This window comes from Schistocerca cancellata, chromosome 2, assembly GCF_023864275.1.
Source record: "Schistocerca cancellata isolate TAMUIC-IGC-003103 chromosome 2, iqSchCanc2.1, whole genome shotgun sequence".
Classification (NCBI taxonomy): Eukaryota; Metazoa; Arthropoda; class Insecta; order Orthoptera; family Acrididae; genus Schistocerca; species Schistocerca cancellata.
The window spans coordinates 82584996-82604872 of record NC_064627.1 but is presented as its reverse complement, the minus strand read 5'-3'; the positions used below and the strand labels follow the sequence as shown (position 1 = coordinate 82604872).

The 19877-nt window shown below is 44.0% G+C and overlaps 1 protein-coding gene across 2 annotated transcripts in view; it reads left to right on the top strand.

Annotated features, from left to right (window-relative positions):
* Positions 1–19877, top strand: part of LOC126161354 (26S proteasome non-ATPase regulatory subunit 1) — a 386202-nt gene that overhangs the window by 347073 nt on the left and 19252 nt on the right. For both annotated transcript variants that reach the window (XM_049917122.1, XM_049917121.1), the window contains exon 12: positions 11937–12051. In XM_049917122.1, the coding sequence (XP_049773079.1) occupies positions 11937–12051 (115 nt within the window). The remainder of the gene's footprint in view (positions 1–11936; positions 12052–19877) is intronic.

The window sequence follows — 19877 nt, the reverse complement described above, 5'->3', positions numbered from 1 at the left end:
GCTGCTGTGGCCGAGCGGTTCTGGGCGCTTCAGTCCGGAACCGCGCTGCAGCTATGGTCGCAGGTTCGAATCCTGCCTCGGTCAGGACATCACACACATCCATGCCCGAGGCAGGGTTCGAACCTGCGACCGCAGCAGCAGCGCGGTTCCGGACTGAAGCGCCTAGAACCGTTCGGCCACAACGGTCGTCAACGTACTAACACAAACCGTTCAGATGATATGACGATTTTATTTCATATAGTTCAATAACTGTCGCCCTGTAAGTGCCTTACGCTGAAATATTAGCAGACACTCATAGGATTTTCAGTCAAGAGTATAAAATACACCTAAAATTTGTTTAAGGTTCCTGCAGGACTGTAAAATCAGGGAAAAAAAGATATTAGTCGTATTCTTTAATTTGATGAACACTGTCTCAGGAGATACTCCATTTCATCGAATGACCCTTGGTTCAAATGGCTCTGAGCACTATGGGACTTAACTTCTAAGGTCATCAGTCCCCTAGAACTTAGAACTACTTAAACCTAACTAACCTAAGGACATCACACACATCCGTGCCCGAGGCAGGATTCGAACCTGCGACCGTAGCGGTCGCGCGGTTCCAGACTGTAGCGCCTAGAACCGCTCGGCCACCCCGGACGGCCGAATGACCCTGATTCCGTGTGCAGTCAGCAGATTTTCGAGGATAAACGGATACGAAAATTTTCTAAAATAATTAGGAAAATAAACTCTTATGTTATGTAGGAGCTCTGTTGCTTGATTTCTAACGGGAAATGTATGTTTCTTGTTGCACATGACTGATTTTTACTGCAAGAAAAGGTAAATCCCCGAGACGAGAGAGAAAGAACGAATTTAAAGTTACAGTTGCCTTTCAGACCTACAAACAGAGATTTGTAATAAACTGTAAAATAATTTCACTTGTTTAAAGGTAGTAGAACAGTTTTTTTACGTAAAAATTGCAGTCACGTAGTATTGGGATGGGGATTGCGGGTGGGGAATGAGGAAGGAACTCTGTCAGTTCTGCACGGTTATGGACAAGGATGTTGCACAGAAAACAAGTCAGGAGTACCACCACCAGTGACACTATAGGACTTGTAGGTTCGGTTTACCAAATGATGGAGGGATTGATGAAAGGGAGAATATAGGGTAGCACAAGATAGAAATCACCACCTGCAAGATGACATATCTGGTCCAACCTATATCGAAGACGCTGTGTGGAACTCTCTCTCTCTCTCTCTCTCTCTCTCTCTCTCTCTCTCTCTCTCTAACGCCTGCTCCCCTTCCCCAGAGCGGCAGTAGTCAATGCACGTAAGAGAACATATTTCATACACTTAGGACTTTGTCATCGTCGTCCTTAACTATCCGAATAATTTCTTTTATCGTATAATACGTTTCTTCAATCTCATCTGCGGAGCTAGTTGGCATATAAACTTGTACTACTGTGGTGGGTGTGGGCTTCGTGTCTTATCTTGGCTACAATAATGCGGTCACTATGCTGTTCATAGGCGCTTATCCGTGTTCTTATTTTTCATTCACTATTAAACCTACTTCTGCATTACCCTCATTTGATTTTCTATTTACAACCCTGTATCCCCCCCTGTGAACCATGGACGTTGCCGTTGGTGGGGAGGCTTGCGTGCCTCAGCGATACAGATAGCCGTACCATAGGTGCAACCATAATGGAGGGGTATATGTTGAGATGTCAGACAAAAGTCTGGTTCCTGAAGAGAAGTAGCAGCCTTGTCTGTAGTTGCAGGGGATGATTGACTGATCTGGCCTTGTAACATCAACCAAAACAGCACTGCTGTGCTGGTACTGCGAATGCCTGAAAGCAAGGGGAAACTACAGCCGTAACTTTTCCAGCGGGCATGCAACTCTACTGATGGCATCCTCATGGGTTAAATACTCCGGAGGTAAAATAGTCCTCAATTCGTATCTACGGGCGGGGCTACTCAGGAGGATGTCGTTGATTAGGAGAAACAGAAGTGGTGTTATACGGATCGGAGCGTGGAATGTCAGATCCCTTATTCGGGCAGGTAGATTAGAAAATTTAAAAAGAGAAATGGATAGGTTAAAGTTAGATATAGTGGGAATTAATGAAGTTCGGTGGCTGGAGCAACAGTATTTCTGGTCAAGTGAATACAGGGTTAAAAACACAAAATCAAATAGGGGCAATACAAGAGTAGGTTAAATAATCAATAAAAAAATAGTAACGCATATAAGCTACTACGAACAGCACAGTGAACGCATTATTGTAGCCAAGATAGACACGAAGCCCGCACCCACCACAGTAGCAGAAGTTAATATGCCAACTCGTAGTTCCGCAGATAAGGAGGAGATTGAGGAAATGTATGATAAGATAAAATAAATTATTCAGGTAGTTAAGGGAGCCGAAAATTTGATAGTCATGGGAGACTGGAATTCGATAGTAGGAAAAGGAACAGAAGAAAAAGTAATAGGAGAACGTGGACTGGGGAAAAGGAATGAAAGAGGAAGCCGCCTCGTAGAATTTTGCACAGAACATAATTCAAATACAGCTAACAGTTTACGAATCATGAGAGAATGTTGTATACGTGGAAGAGACCCGGGGACACTGGAAGATTTCTGATTGATCATATAATGCTTAAACAGTGATTTAGGAACCAGGTTATAAATTCTAAGACATTTTCAGGGGCAGATGTGGACTCTGACCACAATTTATTGGTTATGAACTGCAGATTAAAGCTGAAGAAATCGCCGAAGGCAGGAATTTAAGGACATGAGACCTGGATAAACTGAAAGAACCAGAGGTCGTAGAGGGTTTCAGAGGGAGCATTAGGGAATGATTGACAAGAACAGGGGAAAGGAATGCAGTAGAAGAGAAATGGGTAACTTTGAGAGGTGAAATGGCCGGCCTGGGTGACAGAGCAGTTGTAGGCGCTTCAGTCTGGAACCGCTCCGTACAGTCGGTGGTTCGAATCCTTCCTCGGGCATGGATGTGTGTGATGTCCTTAGGTTAGTTAGGTTTAAGTAGTTCTAAGTCTAGGGGACTGATGACCTCAAATGTTAAGTCCCATAGTGCTTAGAGCCATTTGAACCATTTGTTAGGACGTTCAAACTGCACAGTTGGCCGCGGGGCGTGATGGGAATTAGTATGTACATGCACCTCAATAAAGCTCACTTTCATTTGGGTAAGTCTAGGGGTAGCGTCTTTGATTCATAATCAAAAACGTCTTCGCTCCCGGGTTCGATCACCGCCACTGCCTAAATTTTGATAAATAATCAGCATTGGCGGGCGAAGACTTCCGGCATAAGAAGTCAGCCTCATTCTGCCAACGGCCTTGTCAAAGAGGGCGGAGGAGCGGATAGAGGTTCAGGGCACTCTCTTGTCCTAGGGGTGGGAAATTGCCCCTAAAGGCGGAAGAATCAGCAATGATCAACGGCATGAGGATGCAGAAGGCAATGGAAACCACTGCATTAAAGACACGTAACGTGTATCCACAGGACATGTGGCCTGTAATTGAAGAAGTGTCCTGATGATCTCTCCATTGGCAAAAGATTCCAGAATAGTCCCCCATTCGGATCTCCGGGAGGGGACTGCCAAGGGGGAGGTTACCATGAGAAAAAGATTGAATAATCAACGAAAGGATAACGTTCTACGAGTCGGGGCGTGGAATGTCAGAAGCTTGAACGTGGTAGGGAAACTAGAAAATCTGAAAAGGGAAATGCAAAGGCTCAATCTAGATATAGTAGGGGTCAGTGAAGTGAAGTGGAAGAAGACAAGGATTTCTGGTCAGATGAGTATCGGGTAATATCAACAGCAGCAGCAGAAAATGGTATAACTGTAGGATTCGTTATGAATAGGAAGGTAGGGCAAGGGTGTGTTACTGTGAACAGTTCAGTGACCGGGTTGTTCTAATCAGAATCGACAGCAGACCAACACCGACAACGATAGTTCAGGTATACATGCCAACGTCGCAAGCTGAAGATGAACAGATAGAGAAAGTGTATGAGGATATTGAAAGGGTAATGCAGTATGTAAAGGGGGACGAAAATCTAATAGTCATGGGCGACTGGAATGCAGTTGTAGGGGAAGGAGTAGAAGAAAAGGTTACAGGAGAATATGGGCTTGGGTCAAGGAATGAAAGAGGAGAAAGACCAATTGAGTTCTGTAACAAGTTTCAGCTAGTAATAGCGAATACCCTGTTCAAGAATCACAAGAGGAGGAGGTATACTTGGAAAAGGCCGGGAGATACGGGAAGATTTCAATTAGATTACATCATGGTCAGACGAGATTCCGAAATCAGATACTGGTTTGTAAGGCGTACCCAGGAGCAGATATAGACTCAGATCACAATATAGTAGTGATGAAGAGTAGGCTGAAGTTAACGACATTAGTCAGGAAGAATCAATACGCAAAGAAGTGGGATACGGAAGTACTAAGGCATGACGAGATACGTTTGAAGTTCTCTAACGCTATAGATATAGCAATAAGGAATAGCGCAGTAGGCAGTACAGTTGAAGAGGAATGGATATCTCTAAAAAGGGCCATCACAGAAGTTGGGAAGGAAAACATATGTACAAAGAAGGTAGCTGCGAAGAATCCATGGGTAACAGAAGAAATACTTCAGTTGATTGATGACAGGAGGAAGTACAAACATGTTCCGGGAAAATCAGGAATACAGAAATACAAGTCGCTGAGGAATGAAATAAATAGGAAGCGCAGGGAAGCTAAAACAAAATGGCTGCAGGAATAATGTGAAGACATCGAAAAAGATATGATTGTCGGAAGGACAGACTCAACATACAGGAAAGTCAAAACAACCTTTGGTGACATTAACAGCAACGTTGGTAACATTAAGAGTGGAACGGGAATTCCACTGTTAAATGCAGAGGAGAGAGCAAATAGGTGGAAAGAATACATTGAAAGCCTCTATGAGGGTGAAGATTTGTCTGATGTGATAGAAGAAGAAACAGGAGTCGATTTAGAAGAGATAGGGGATCCAGTATTAGAATCGGAATTTAAAAGAGCTTTGGAGGACTCACGGTCAAATAAGGCAGAAGGGATAGATAACATTCCATCAGAATTTCTAAAATCATTGGGGGAAGTGGCAACAAAACGACTATTCACGTTGGTGTGTAGAATATATGAGTCTGGCGATATACCATCTGACTTTCGGAAAAGCATCATCCACACAATTGCGAAGACGGCAAGAGCTGACAAGTGCGAGAATTATCGCACAATCAGCTTAACAGCTCGTGCATCGAAGCTGCTTACAAGAATAATATACAGAAGAATGGAAAAGAATATTGAGAATGCGCTAGGTGACGATCAGTTTGGCTTTAGGAAAAGTAAAGGGACGAGAGAGGCAATTCTGACGTTACGGCTAATAATGGAAGCAAGGCTAAAGAAAAATCAAGACACTTTCATAGGATTTGTCGACCTGGAAAAAGCGTTCGACAATATAATATGGTGCAAGCTGTTCGAGATTCTGAAAGAAGTAGGGGTAAGCTATAGGGAGAGACGGGTCTTATACAATATGTACAACAACCAAGAGGGAATAATAAGAGTGGACGATCAAGAACGAAGTGCTCGTATTAAGAAGGGTGTAAGACAAGGCTGTAGCCTTTCGCCCCTACTCTTCAATCTGTACATCGAGGAAGCAATGATGGAAATAAAAGAAAGGTTCAGGAGTGGAATTAAAATACAAGGTGAAAGGATATCAATGATACGATTCGCTGATGACATTGCTATCCTGAGTGAAAGTCAAGAAGAATTAAATGATCTGCTGAACGGAATGAACAGTCTAATGAGTACACAGTATGGTTTGAGAGTAAATCGGAGAAAGACGAAGGTAATGAGAATTAGTAGAAATGAGAACAGCGAGAAACTTAACATCAGGATTGATGGTCACGAAGTCAATGAAGTTAAGGAACTCTGCTACCTAGGCAGTAAAATAACCAATGACGGACGGAGCAAGGAGGACATCAAAAGCAGACTCGCTATGGCAAAAAAGGCATTTATGACCAATAGAAGTCTACTAATATCAAATACCGACCTTAATTTGAGGAAGAAATTTCTGAGGATGTACGTCTGGAGTACAGCATTGTATGGTAGTGAAACATGGACTGTGGGAAAACCGGAACAGAAGAGAATCGAAGCATTTGAGATGTGGTGCTATAGACGAATGTTGAAAATTATATGAGAAGGGACAGGATGATAGGACATCTGCTAAGACATGAGGGAATGACTTCCATGGTACTAGAGGGAGCTGTAGAGGGCAAAAACTGTAGAGGAAGACAGAGATTGGAATACGTCAAGCAAATAATTGAGGACGTAGGTTTGGGGGACAGAATCCGCATTTCGCGATCGAGGAGTCTCATCACCATCAACGGATGACAGTGTGGTGTGCAGTATCCAGTCACGGAATAATCGGTGCCATATTCGCTGATGACACGGTGACTATTTAATGGTACGGGAAGGTTTTGGAAGATGATTTTAACAAGAAGTCGTTCTTGCAAGACGGAGCGCGACCCCATCGAAGCAGGAGAGTGTTTGATGTCCTATATGAGGATATTGGGGACCGCATTATGGCTCTCTGGTACCCAGAGGTCACTGGTATGGGCCTCGATTGGCCACCATATTCTCCGGATCTGAACACATGCTTCTCCTTTTTGTTAGGCTGTATTAAAGACAAGGTGTACAGCAATAACCCCAAAACCATTGCTGAGCTGAAAACGGACATTCAGGAGGTCATCGACAGCATCAGTGCTCCGACACTTCAGCGGTTCATGCAGAATTTTGCTGTTCGTTTGCGCCACATCATCGCCAGTGATGGCAGGCATATCGAACCCGTCATAACCTAAATCAGGATGTCTGTAGTGACGTTTACTTGTCAAAAAGATTCTGTATACGTTTGTATAATTGTCCAAAATGATCCTGTAGCTCTCTGAAACTCAAAAATCGAGTAGCAATAATAAAGAATACAAAACATGTTCGAGACATAGCATGAATGAAAATTTATTCGTCGGGACAGAAGTGTTGTACGACTATATAATTAGTGAACCGCCACAAAAAGTCAGACAGATACATAACACACACAGCAATACAGTCAAGATACTGAGATGTTTGTCGCACTGCAGAAACAAAGCAGTTTCTAATCTCAGACCCTAATTAAAATGAAGGCAAATTTTATTCCTTGGATTCTAGAAGATAAATTGTGGTTAAAAACCGCTCAACATACGTCCAGCATCATGCAGAAAGTTTGTCACCAACTACCAATAATTCAGGATAAAAAAATAACTACGTAATTTCTTTAACTCTCCCAAAAATACAGTGATACTAGAACAGTATTACTAAACGTAGGCACACCACACAAAACAATGACGACATACTGATCTGTGAGCACAGACTGTAGTCGAATATATATTGACAGATAAGCTATTCAGAAAACTAAGAGACACATTTTATTGTTAGGTACATTGTTAACTAAAGGAAGTTCTGCACAAATTGCAATGCTAACATAATTGAAATAAGACTATGGTTATAAACTTTGTGGAGCACTTGTATCATAATACATTTGGACATCAAAACATAACAAGCGTGATATATAAAAAAGATGAAATTTACATATAACTTTAAGTAACTGAAAAACTGTAAAAGGCAGTTCTACAGTTGTGTTAAGTGCAGCAAGACATCAGTTAAAAGTGGTAGAAATTGAACACATGGACGTAAATCATTGTAAGCATAAAGCAGCTAAAGGAGAAGTCGCTATATACAAGGTGTCGCTATAACCTAACGGTACTATTGCTATGGAGCGTTTTACACTATTTCAAAACGATACGAATTTAGTTGTCACCTTCAGTATGTTCTCCTCTTCGATCCCTACAACGTCCAAGCGAATCTTCAACTGATGGAATAGTGCTGGAAGTCTTGTTCTGTGAGTTCCTTCATGACGCTTGCTACTTTTTGATTGCTTCAACGGACTGAAATCTTGTTCCTTTAAATGCAGATTTGATGTTGGGGAAGAGAGAAGTCACATGGTTCTAGGTCAGACGAATAAGGTCGGTAGTCTAACACTGGCATATACTTCGGTAGAAACTTCTTGATCGACAGTGCGTTATGAGCCGGTTCGTTGTCTGGATACAGAACCCATAACTTATTCTCCCATAATTCCGGGTCTTTTTTATTTTCTCGCTAAATTGAGCAAGAACATCAAGGTAGCAATGTTAACTAATAGTTTGGCTTTCAGGGACCCAGTGAAGATACACAGTTACATGAATATCGAGAAAAAAATAAAAAAAAAAATATCGCTTTGAATCTTGATTTCCTCATTCGAGCTTTTTTCGTTCTAGTTGAAGTTGCGCTCTTCAAAAAATGGCTCTAAGCACTGTGGGACTTAACATCTGAGGTCATCAGTCCCCTAGGCTTAGAACTACTTAAACCTAACTAACCTAAGGACATCACAAACATCCATGCCCGAGGCAGGATTCGAACCTGCGACCGTAGCAGCAGCACGGTTTTAGACTGAAGCGTTGCGCTCTTCCAATGGACTGACCCTTAGTTTGTGGATCATAAGTGAGAAACCAAGATTCGTAACATGTAATTACTCTTTCAAAGAAATTTGGATCATTGCAATGGTGGTCAAAGCAGTAGTACAAACATTTTTGCGAGCTTCTTACTGCTCTAACGTAAGAATTTTCGCCACCAGTTTCGCACACCCTTTTCTCATGTTAAACTGGTTACATGAGATTTCTCTTAAGCATTCTTTGTCAGTTCCTACATTTTCAGCAGTCAATTGAATATCCAATAGACGATCAGATCGAATAAGATTACGTACGTTTTTGATCTTTCCACTTAAAGAAAAAAAACACTCGCGTAGTTGATAAACAATCTTCTTCATATAGTTCTTTTAGTAACAGATAGGTTTCAGTAGCAGTTTTTCGAATTTTCACTGTGAAACTTCACGATAATTCGTTGCTCTATTATTACAGTTACAATTTTTGAGACGAAAAAAAAAAAAAAAAAAATAGCTCGTATACAAGCGAAGGCACGGCCATACTGATTTGTGAGAAGGCATCACGCTTCACATCTATTGGTGGTTCATCTTTGGCGCTTGCGTACTTACATTGTGACAGCATCAGTCACGTTATTTTATCGCCACACATCGTACATATATCTAGAAGGCGTTGCTCTGGCGCCCCCTTCTAGCATGGCTCCCATGCGAGGGTTGTCTCTTAAGCCGACCCACCTGACAACTCCGTGCGCTTACAATCTCGGGCCAAGGGTAAAGCTGTGTATGTGTGCGCGTGCGTGCGTCCCCCCTCCCCTCCTGGGCCTGTCTTGCCATCCCCTCGATACGGCCCTGTCCTCGTCTTTGCATGTGTGGACTCTTCGTGTTAACTAGCATCAAAGTAGTGAATTTTGGCAGGGTATGCAACGCTGTAAATACCATTGAGCAAAGTGTGGTCGTTGTGCCTAGTCCTCTACTTATTACTCACATGGTGAGCACGTATCTCTTGTTCCCAGACAACTGTCCACTCGTTAGAATGAAATATGCCCGACTCTTGCACCACTTGTCGAGAACTGGTGGACGGTTCTATTTCGAAGTTTTCCAAAATGTCCTCGATAAAGCTAAAGAGATTTTCAGATTGCCAGCATTCGTGTTTGACACTTAATAGCCGCGCGGAGTGGCCACGTAGTTTGAGGCGCCATGTCACGGATTCCGCGGCTCCTCCCGCCGGATGTTCGAGTCCTCCCTCGGGTGTGTGCGTGTGTTATTCTTAGCATAATTTAGTTTAAGTAGTGTGTAAGTCTAGGGACCTCAGCACTTTGCTCCCTTAGAAATTCACACACATTTGAACACTTGAACTAGACAGAAGCGCAAAAAAATTGCTACGCCGTAAAGAAGGCCTACAATACGTACAGTAAATTTCTAAATTCCACACTATACTACTGTATGGAAGAAGTCGCTTTTCTCTCCGTACACACCACAGTTTCGCAAAAAAAAATCCAGTCGAAAAATACGGCGTCTGGGTGGGTGTAACTCTTCTGCTTGTCGTAGTCTTCTCTCAGTTGTTGCGAAGATCGAATGATAACATTGTACTTCTGTTGGAAAACCATGCTACATGCAATCTTGCGGTAGCTGTATTGTTGCCATCAACTTCGCCGTATGCACACAGCAAGTCAGTCGTTTCATTGCCTGTATAGTGGTAAACACCATCAGCCCAAAAGTTTCGAGACTGGATTAATAAAAAATAAAGTTAGGTTGATGGTTTTAATACTTCAGGCGTTCTACATAGTCTCTCCCCTCTTGAGTATAAAGCACACAACGTTCATACAAAGAAGTAAAACTGTCAGAAAAATGGTCCTTTAGGATGTTCAACTGGCGCATCACATCTGGTTGAATGTTTATGTCGTCAAAACGTTGACGTTTCGTGTGAATTTCTGGAGTTTGTCGTTTTGTGATAGGTTCATATTGATCACACACTCTCTCCACCCGTAATGATTTTTTTTCCAGTGTACAACTGTCCGCATTGTGCATTTAAATCAAGTTGCATCTGGCGTCCGCGCATCATTTTTGTTCGGAAGTCGAGGAGTACGCGACAAACTTCGCACACACTTTCCTGCGCTTCAGAACATTCTAGAGATTGTCTTGAAAACTTTACTTACAGATGTTGCTGCATTGTGATTTGTGACACAACAACGGTGACACTACGACCCTACGTTGATTACTAAACACTGCCTGTTCACGGCTATCTGTTTTCAGTTGTTAGTTCAAGCTGCTGCTGTAGTTACTGCGCAGACGTCGCTTGTACCGTGAATGCAGGGCTTTGGGTTAAACGCCAGGAACAGAACCTAACTGGGAACTTTTTGGACGGACGATATACGTCGTAATCCCGAGAACAACGTCACCGCATTGGTGCACGGCACGGTTATAAGGACAAAGGGCTCGAAGAAGCAGGGAGCGGTTAGACGCTGATCGTGAATTCACCTTGTGCTGACAGCTAGTTGATTGTAAAAATCAATACGGCACCAAACTGTCTCCGAAGATACGCTGGTAACACCATTTTCAAGTTTGGACGCCTCACATAACCTGAACTATGCATTACTCTTTGAAAAGTGACCAGTCTGCCGTGTCGCACTACGTAATATCTTATCGAGGTGATGATAATTCAAGTAAATGACCACATTCAGGCAACAGTGAAGCTAGATACTGTTGGTTATTATTAAAACTTGAACAAGAAAAGGATACTATTCACGTCTTTACAGAATTCGTAGATTCTGCAGAAAGTCGCTGGATTTTACACAACTCTAGTCACCGACGGTGTGTGACGTTGGCTGCAGACACCTCACTCTATGCCTGAGGCTACTTGAGTTTACCAGTAACCCCCTGCTCCACCCTTTTTCCCTTAAAGATTCTAACTCCCTTGTGTAAAACAGCTTGAAACACCCGTTAATTTACAAATGAGTTAATGTATTAAATAGTTTTCGTTAAACATGTAATATCTTTTTGGTTGAAGACGCAAAATCTTAATTAATGTTAATTCTTTTGGTTTCGGTTTATTCAACAATATCCTAATGAAAAAGTTTAGAAAAGTGTTGAAATTCTGTGTAAAGTTTGTTGATTATACTCTTGGAAATTTGCAGACTGTTAGTTACGCTACCTCAATACATAAACACGATTTCCAACTTACTGTGTTAAATTTTAATGGGAGATTATAATTCTTAAGGAGTATATTTGGCAACGTTTTAAATTCGGTCATTAATTATACGACACACTGAAAATCAAATTTTTATTGTCCCTGGAAGCTGTGAAATAGGCGAACTGCAACCAGGATTGAGTGTTTGGTAATGTAGAATTGCGTTGAGGAATTGTTGTGGATAAACATTCGGCAGACGACAGTTGAGCACGATGTGATGTGATGTTAGGCTGAGCAACTTGCGTGGCGTGTTGCAGGACGCCGGAGCAGTGTCCCAGCGTGGTGTCGCTGCTGGCAGAGAGCTACAACCCGCACGTGCGATACGGCGCAGCCATGGCGCTCGGCATCGCCTGCGCCGGTACTGGCCTCAAGGTGAGTCACAAACACGTTTGTCGAAATTTTTCATTACCGTAACTCGAACTGGCTCGTATACCACAGTGGTTCAGCGTTCCCCCAGCAGTGATGTAGGACAGAGACAGTGAGGTAAATGGAAGTCTGCTGCAGAGTGCGATACGAAACGTGGAGCAGGAATGACTTGGCTACACGTGAGCTCAGCTAGAAACGGGAATTCTGTTCACCAAGCAATTAGACTGTCAAATGTTTAATGAGGTCAGACAGCGAAGACTTCGATATACAAGACACTAAGAGTAACTAATGCTTCAGAAAATTTCAGCATCGAAGAGGATAGAATTGAATGAAATGTACTTTATGTCAATGATGTGTTGCATGCCATTACCAATAGAGAATTGTAAGTAGCTAGTCAGATCTTCTGAATGCCACGACATGAAATGTATATTATGTGGGACCACGACAGCTACAAGGATAGCCTGTAGGAGCTAGTTGTGACCCGGCCTGCTGAGCAGCAGCACGAGTAGCAGAACGTCAGCTGCCGGAACACCCCTGTGGGCAGTTGCCGCAGTCTGGTGGTCCTGCGGTCTGATCTCTAGTATACGTCAGCTGCACACAGGCAGCACGAGCTGACCTGCCTGGCCCTAGCTTTTACATTTACTGACCCCTCTTCTGCTATTGCTGCTGCTGTATACACACATGTGGGTTGTGTTCACTGTAAATGCAGGACACTTAACTCGTCCTGCGGTGTTATCTACACCCGGATATTGGATGGTTTGGCGGAGGACGAAATAACTAATTATCTATCGGATCAGGGCGTTACTGCTGTTCATAGAGTTATGAAGAAGGAAGCTGCCAATTTGGTCCCAACTCGTACATTGTTCCTGACTTTCGATCAGTTAACGTTTCCTACCAAGATAGAGGCAGGCTATGAATTCATCTCTGTGCGTCCTTACATTACCAATCCGTTGAGGTGTTATAAATGCCACCAGTTCAGTCATACCAGCACGTCTTGTAAAATCACAGCCAACCGTGTCACTTGTAGCAGGGATGCACACGAGGGCGCCTGTCCACCTCCTTCCCCCCTTGCATTAATTGTCATGGAGAACATGCAGCTTCTTCTCGTTCTTGTCCCATCTATCAAAACGAGCAGGCTGTTCAGGAGATAAGGGTGAAGGAGAAGGTATCTTTTCCTGTTGCCTGGAAACTGTTGGCGAGCCGTAAACCGAATGTCCCTTCATCTGGAAGCTACAGCACTGTGTTAGCCTCTCCCCGTCCACAAAAAACATGGCTACGCAAACTTGTGGCTTACAGTTCAGTTCGATGATGGCAAAGTCGCCTCGCCTTCAAGCTGACACTCCGTCTCCCACTTCCCGGGCTGTAGATCCTGCTACCCGTTCTTCGCCCTCACCGGTGAAGATGGTTGCAATGCCGGCAGTGAACTGTCAATTCAAAAAGGTTTGTTCCCGAGAAGATTTCTTGCATACCTCGAGTTCGCAGCCATCTGGCTCTTCTGCAAATTGCGAAAAGTCAAAACACCATCCAAAGGCAAACAGTCTTCCCCCTCTTCGACTCGTCAGTCCTTTTCAACTGACTGACACTGGGGAAGCTCCGTTGATCTCACTGAGTGGATGGACGAAGATCCTCCACCTGTGGATTCCAGTGGCAGTCCTCCCTCGACAGCTCGCCCTAAGCGGCCATCGAGGTGAGTGTTTCTTATTCATTCTCTGGTGTTCCTAAATTGTATGGCCCTTTTACAATGGAATATTCGTGGCCTTCAGTCTAACAGGGCTGATCTGCAGCTGCTCCTGCGATCGCAATGTCCACTTGTAGTCTGTCTCCAAGAAACCAAGCTACATCCTCAAGACTATTTTCTCTTTCCCATTTTACTTCGCTACAGCTGCACCTTCCCCTTACGGCGGGCATTCCTGTTCAGGGTGGGGTCATTCTGATTCTACAAGATGATGTTTCTCATCATCCTATCCCCTTGCACACCCACCCGCTTGCAGTCGCTGCCCGTGTTTTCCTTCCCGAATTTACCTTTTCCCTCTGCACCATTATATCCCTTCGTCTTCTGCTGTCACTAGGGTGGACCTGATGCAGCCTGTTTCTCAGCCTCCTCCACCCTTTCTGCTCCTTGGTGACAGTAGTGCTCATCATCCTCTTTGGGCCTCGCTTGTCACCTGCCGGATAGGTTCTCTTTTGGTGGATCTTCTCAATCATCTTAATCTTGTGTGCCATAACACTGGCAAAGCCAAGTTTCTCTCTGATTCCACGCACACTTATTCCCACTTAGACCTCTTGATCTGCTCTGCCCAGCTCGCTCCGATACTTACTTCAATTGTGAGACTCGCCTGTACAATCATACCCTGTCACAGCAGCCCACACATTGGAAATTTTCTCTTGCTGACTGGAGGCTATATCCCTCCTTGGCAGTCTTTGACGAATGGCTGCTTCCTAGCTGTGATGATCAGGTCGAGCACCTCGTGGACGTTATTCTCTAGGCTGTCGAATCCTCTATTCCTCGTACTACTACTACTTCTCCCCATCAGGTCCCGGTCCCTTGGTGGGCTGCAGAGTGCGGCAATGCAATTCGTGCCCGACGACGTGGGCTTCGTGCCTTTCAGCATCATCCTACTTTAACGAACTGCATCCGCTACAAGCACCTACGTGCGCAGTGCTGTTTCACTATTAAGGAAAGCAAGAAAGCATGCTGCGTTTCCTTCATCAGCTCATTCAACAGATTTAGTCCATCCTCTCTCCTTTGGGGTGGCTTTCCGGGATGACTGCCCACTCCTCGATCCCTGGTCTGACTGTGGTGGGAAACGTCATAATCAACCCTGTCGATGTTTCCAAGCTTTGGGCCAGTACGAGGTTTCAAGCTCCACCCACTACCATCGCGCCTTCCTTCCTCGGAAACAGGTGGAGGCGGCTCGTGCAATCGCTTTTCTCTCTTTGAATCGAGAATGCTACAATACTCCTTTTACTATGAGGGAGCTCGAGCATGCTCTCTCCTCATCCAGGTCTTCTGCTCCTAGGCTCGATACAATCCACGTCCTCGTGCTGCAGAATCTTCCTCCTGCTGGAAAACGCTTTCTCCTCAATACCTACAACCGCATTTGGACTGACGGTGTATTTGCTACACTTTAGTGTGAAGCTGTTATTGTTCCCCTACCTAAGCCTGGTAAAGATAAATCTCTTCCTTCCAGCTATCGTCCAATTTCCCTTACCAGCAGCATTTGTAAGGTGATGGAACGCATGATCAGTGGTCGATTAGTGTGGTGGCTGGAGTCACACCATCTTCTCGCTAATGTTCAGTGTGGGTTCCGAAAGTGCCGCTCAGCAGTTGATCATCTCCTCACCCTGTCTACGTTCATCATGAATAATTTTCTGCAGAAGTGACAAACAGTGGCCATTTTCTTTGATTTGGAAAAAGCCTATGATACCTGTTGGCAGACAGGTATTCTACGTACTCTGCACACATGGGGCCTTCGCAGTCATCTTCCCACTTTCATCGGGAATTTTTAACAGACTGAGTTTTCCGGGTACATGTGGGTTCCTCCTTATCCCACACTTTTTCACAGGAGAACGGGGTGCCTCAGAGCTCCATACTGAGTGTCTTTCTCTTTGCCATAGTCATCAACCCAATTATGAACTGCCTTCCAGATGGCATATCCAGCTCTCTTTTCGTTGACGAGTTTGCTATTTATTGCAGCTCCCACTGGATGTGTCTCCTCCAATGCTGCCTTCAGCTTTGTCTGGACCGTCTCTGTTCGTGGAGTGTCACAAATGGTTTCCGCTTTTCTGCTACCAAATCCGTTTGCGTCAACTTCTGGCGGTACAAGGTGTTTCTTCCACCGTCCTTGTGAATGGGCCAAAATGCTCTCCCATTCATGGATGCAACGTAGTTCTTAGGGCTTCCCACGTCCAGCCATCCTGATTTAGGTTTTCCGTGATGTCCCTAAATCACTCCAGGCAAATGCTGGTATGGTTCCTCTGAAAGGGCACAGCCGACTTCCTTCCCCATCCTTCCCTAATCCAATGAGACCGATGACCACGCTGTCTGGTCTCCTTCCCCAAGCAACCAACCAATCTTAGGTCTTACATTTGATAGGAAACTCAGTTGGTCTGCCGACGTGTCCTACCTGGCTGCACGCTGCACCTGGCACCCGGTCCCTCAATGTCCTTCATGTATTGAGTGGTACCTCATGGGGAGCTGACCGGACTGTGCTCTTCTGCCTCTATCGATCTCTTGTCTGCTCCAAGTTGGACTATGGATACATTGTCTACTCCTCTGCACGTCCATCTATCTTACGCCGTCTATCTACAATCCACCATTTGGGGCTCTGTCTCGCCACTGGTGCCTTCCGTACTAACCCAGTTGAGAGTCTCTACGAAGAAGCCGGTGAACTACCACTGTACTGGCCCGGCACCCTACTCAGTAGGTATGTCGGCTTTCTTCCATGCCAGGCCACCCAACCTTTGACCCTTTTTTTTATGACATTCTTGACTGTCAGTACGAGATGTACGTTTCATCTCTGCGGTCTCCCGGTGTCCGCTTTCATCACCTTTTAACATTTTTTAAATGTTAAGGATAGTAAGTTGCGTCTCTTCATCTAAGAATAGATGATGAATGCAGCTAGCTGCTATCTTTGTGTAATGTCTTGTCTGTATAGACGTGTATCTGTTGCCTTTAAGATCCCTTCACCTTCACACATAAATCTATACAGTAAAGTAAGGGCCTCCCATTCCTTGGCTGATCCGTGATAAGACAGGTGAAAAGTTAGACTAATGGAGGATTATTAGTATTATCTCTATTTTCATTCGCTCTCTCTCTTTCTCTCCTTTATCTATGTACAGTTTTTAATATAATATTTCATTACGTAAAATCAGCCAAATAGGATCTTTGGTGGAGTCCTTCATCTTGGTAATCAGCGGCTGGCTTGCTGTAAGAGATCTTTACATTTATTATTACTGTTGAACACTGCATTCAGTCGGGAGAATCAATCGTGTGGACAATTTGTTCCTTTTACGAAAGATTGCGAATTCCAGATGTGTACGAAGACTTTTTGGACGATTTAACACAGACTCGGTGATTGCAGGCTCTCTTCGACACAGCTGAAACTTCCCCACTAATTACAGGGCCAACGTGATCATCAAATGATTCAGAAAAAACTCATTCGTTCGTTCACTCCCGAACAAGAAAGTCACAAACCTTATTTATGAAGGAAATTGTGTATTAAAACCATCTCCAATACATGTCCAGATCTCCGGTGATTCCACGTCTTAATTATTTTCCATTTACAGTCTCTTTCTCTTCAAACAAACCGCTAGCGGCACAAATGTTAATTGGCTCGCTTTAGCGAGAAGAAAAGCAGAATATGTATCTCTCAGAAACACGTCAATCCCTCCACAGATACTCCAGCAGCTGTCCTAGTTACCACTCTAACAACCATGGAGAATGCATATATGCATCTCTGTTATTTCAAAGAATAAACGCACTAGAAAATACTTTGGCATCGTCGAGCTTTCGTCGCATATGTTACGAGAAAATCAGATCAGATACTTTTCCAAAGTGAATGAATGTGGATGGTTTGGTTGACAATGATTAATTGGTGCGTGGTAGAGGGTATTTTCTGTGGGGACATTACAACCTGCTTCAGCAGCTGCAGTTCACACTTCCTGCCACTTTCCGAATGGGGGAGAGCTCTTCACCACCTTGGCTTCAGGCACAGGTTTGTGTTCATTTTAACCTCAGCTCATTCCCGAAGGATTCGACTCCCGAGCTGACCAATCTCTGCAAATTTCTCGAACTTTGCTCACAACTTGCCGATAGCATATTTTTGTACACTGATGGTTCCAAGTCTGCCATGGTGTTGGCTGTGCTTTTGTTGTTGGGGCTGATAAGTTTCAATACCGGCTTCTCGACCAGTGCACAGTTTTTTACCACAGAGCTTTTTGCCCTCTATCAGACTGTTCACTATGTATGGAAGCACCAGCTCACTTGCTGTGTGATCTGCTCTGACTCCCAGTGCCTCTTACATTCTGGATGATCCAGATCCAGTCCACCCCATTGTTCGACGGATCCGGAACTGCCTCCATTTGCTCCCAGGTGGGGGAGCCCAAGTGTCGTTCATGTGGGTTCCTGGCCATGTTGGTGTGCCTGGGAATGACACTGCTGATCCTGCTGCCAAGGCCGCAGTCCATCTCAGTCGGCCCCCTCTTACTCTGTTCCCTCACAAGATATTTGTATTTTTCTCTATCGGCATATCACGTCACTTTGGCATGACCATTGGTGCTTCCTTCATGGGAAGCACCAGAGAAGTCAAATCTCTCCCAACAGCCAGGTTGACTTTCTCCCGGCCGTCTTGCCCTGAGGAAGTAATGTTAGCTCAGTTGTGAATAGGGCACTGCCGCTTTAGTCACCGCCACTTGTTGAGTGGGGACCCTGCACCGAGCTGTCCTTTCTGTAGCCAGCCATTAACAGTCAGACATTTCCTGATCTTCTGCCCCTATTTTAGCCACTTACGTCTCAGGGTCTGGGTGCCACCCGCTTTGCCGGACATTTTAGCGGATAATGTGAGAGCTGTGGCTTCCATTTTAAGTTTTTTAAAAAGCAGTGATATGACAAAAGAGATTTAATTTTTACCTGGTGACTCCGGTGTCTTGTCGACGAATTTTAGATACTCTTCCGTAACGGATTTTTACCCTCACGGTTCCGGCATTCTGTGGTTCTATACTGACCTTAGATGCTTGGTGCCCTGAACCCCCCCCCCCCCCCCCCAAAATAAATAAATAAATAAATAAAAATTTCACTGTAAACGACCTGTGTTTTATAGGAAACATTGTCGTGGTGCCTCCATTCTCTTCTTTGTTATCTTGCCTTTGTCTTATCCTACTCCATACTTTCTTGCATGTATTCTCTTTGTATATAGATGGAGCCCACATGGATGGTGAAAAGAACACCTAGCAGCAGCGAAAGTTAATTCTGTTTCTGCTGTGCTGCTATATTTGTGAATTTGAGTTGGCTGTTAGTTACTTGGTAGCCAAATTTCGAATGTGTGTATTGAGGTTTTACATGCTGTGTGGAGGGAAAGGCTGTAATGTTCTGACTGCGCAACAGATAAAGAAAAAATGTCCAGTAAGTGAAATTGCTATTACGCAGAAGAGTATTATTGTACCAAGTGCACTATGGTCCCACACTGTATTTTTCTGGAGCTGAAATAAACAGTTCAGCTTCATCAGCATACTGGAACACTACTTCCCTATTTAAGAATAAAACAAACATGTTAAAACTAAAAACTCTTGGTGGCTGTGCATACTTCAAATAGCACTGCATCAGAATCTTGTCTGGTGTGTTAATAACACTGCTTGTTCTCACAGGATGCAACCTTATCTAGTTGCTAGAAGTGTTTACTTGTTTTTGCCTGCAAAACTTAGTGAGAGTGAATATTCTTTAAGCTTGCAGGCAGAGAGTCAGTGATTCGTCTACTTGGAGCTTGAGGTTCTGTTTCACTTAGTCATGAACAACCTTTTGTCATAACTGAAAATGTGACAGTGAAAGAAAACTGATCTTTGAAACATTTTGGTATTGTTAACTTCTTTCATGTGATTATTGATGCCATTTAAGCTGCGTGATACTGAATTTTGTGTTAAGAAGGAAAAATCTGCTGCTGAAATCTATCTCAGCCTTGAGCATTCATATGGTGATGTGTGCATGGGCTGCCAGATGGGTAACGACTGTGCATACTTCAAATAGCATTTCATCACCCCCTGTTGGGTGTGTCAATAACACTATTTGTTCTCGCACTTGAAAGATAGCACTGAGGCATCAGAGATGAGTCTCGTAG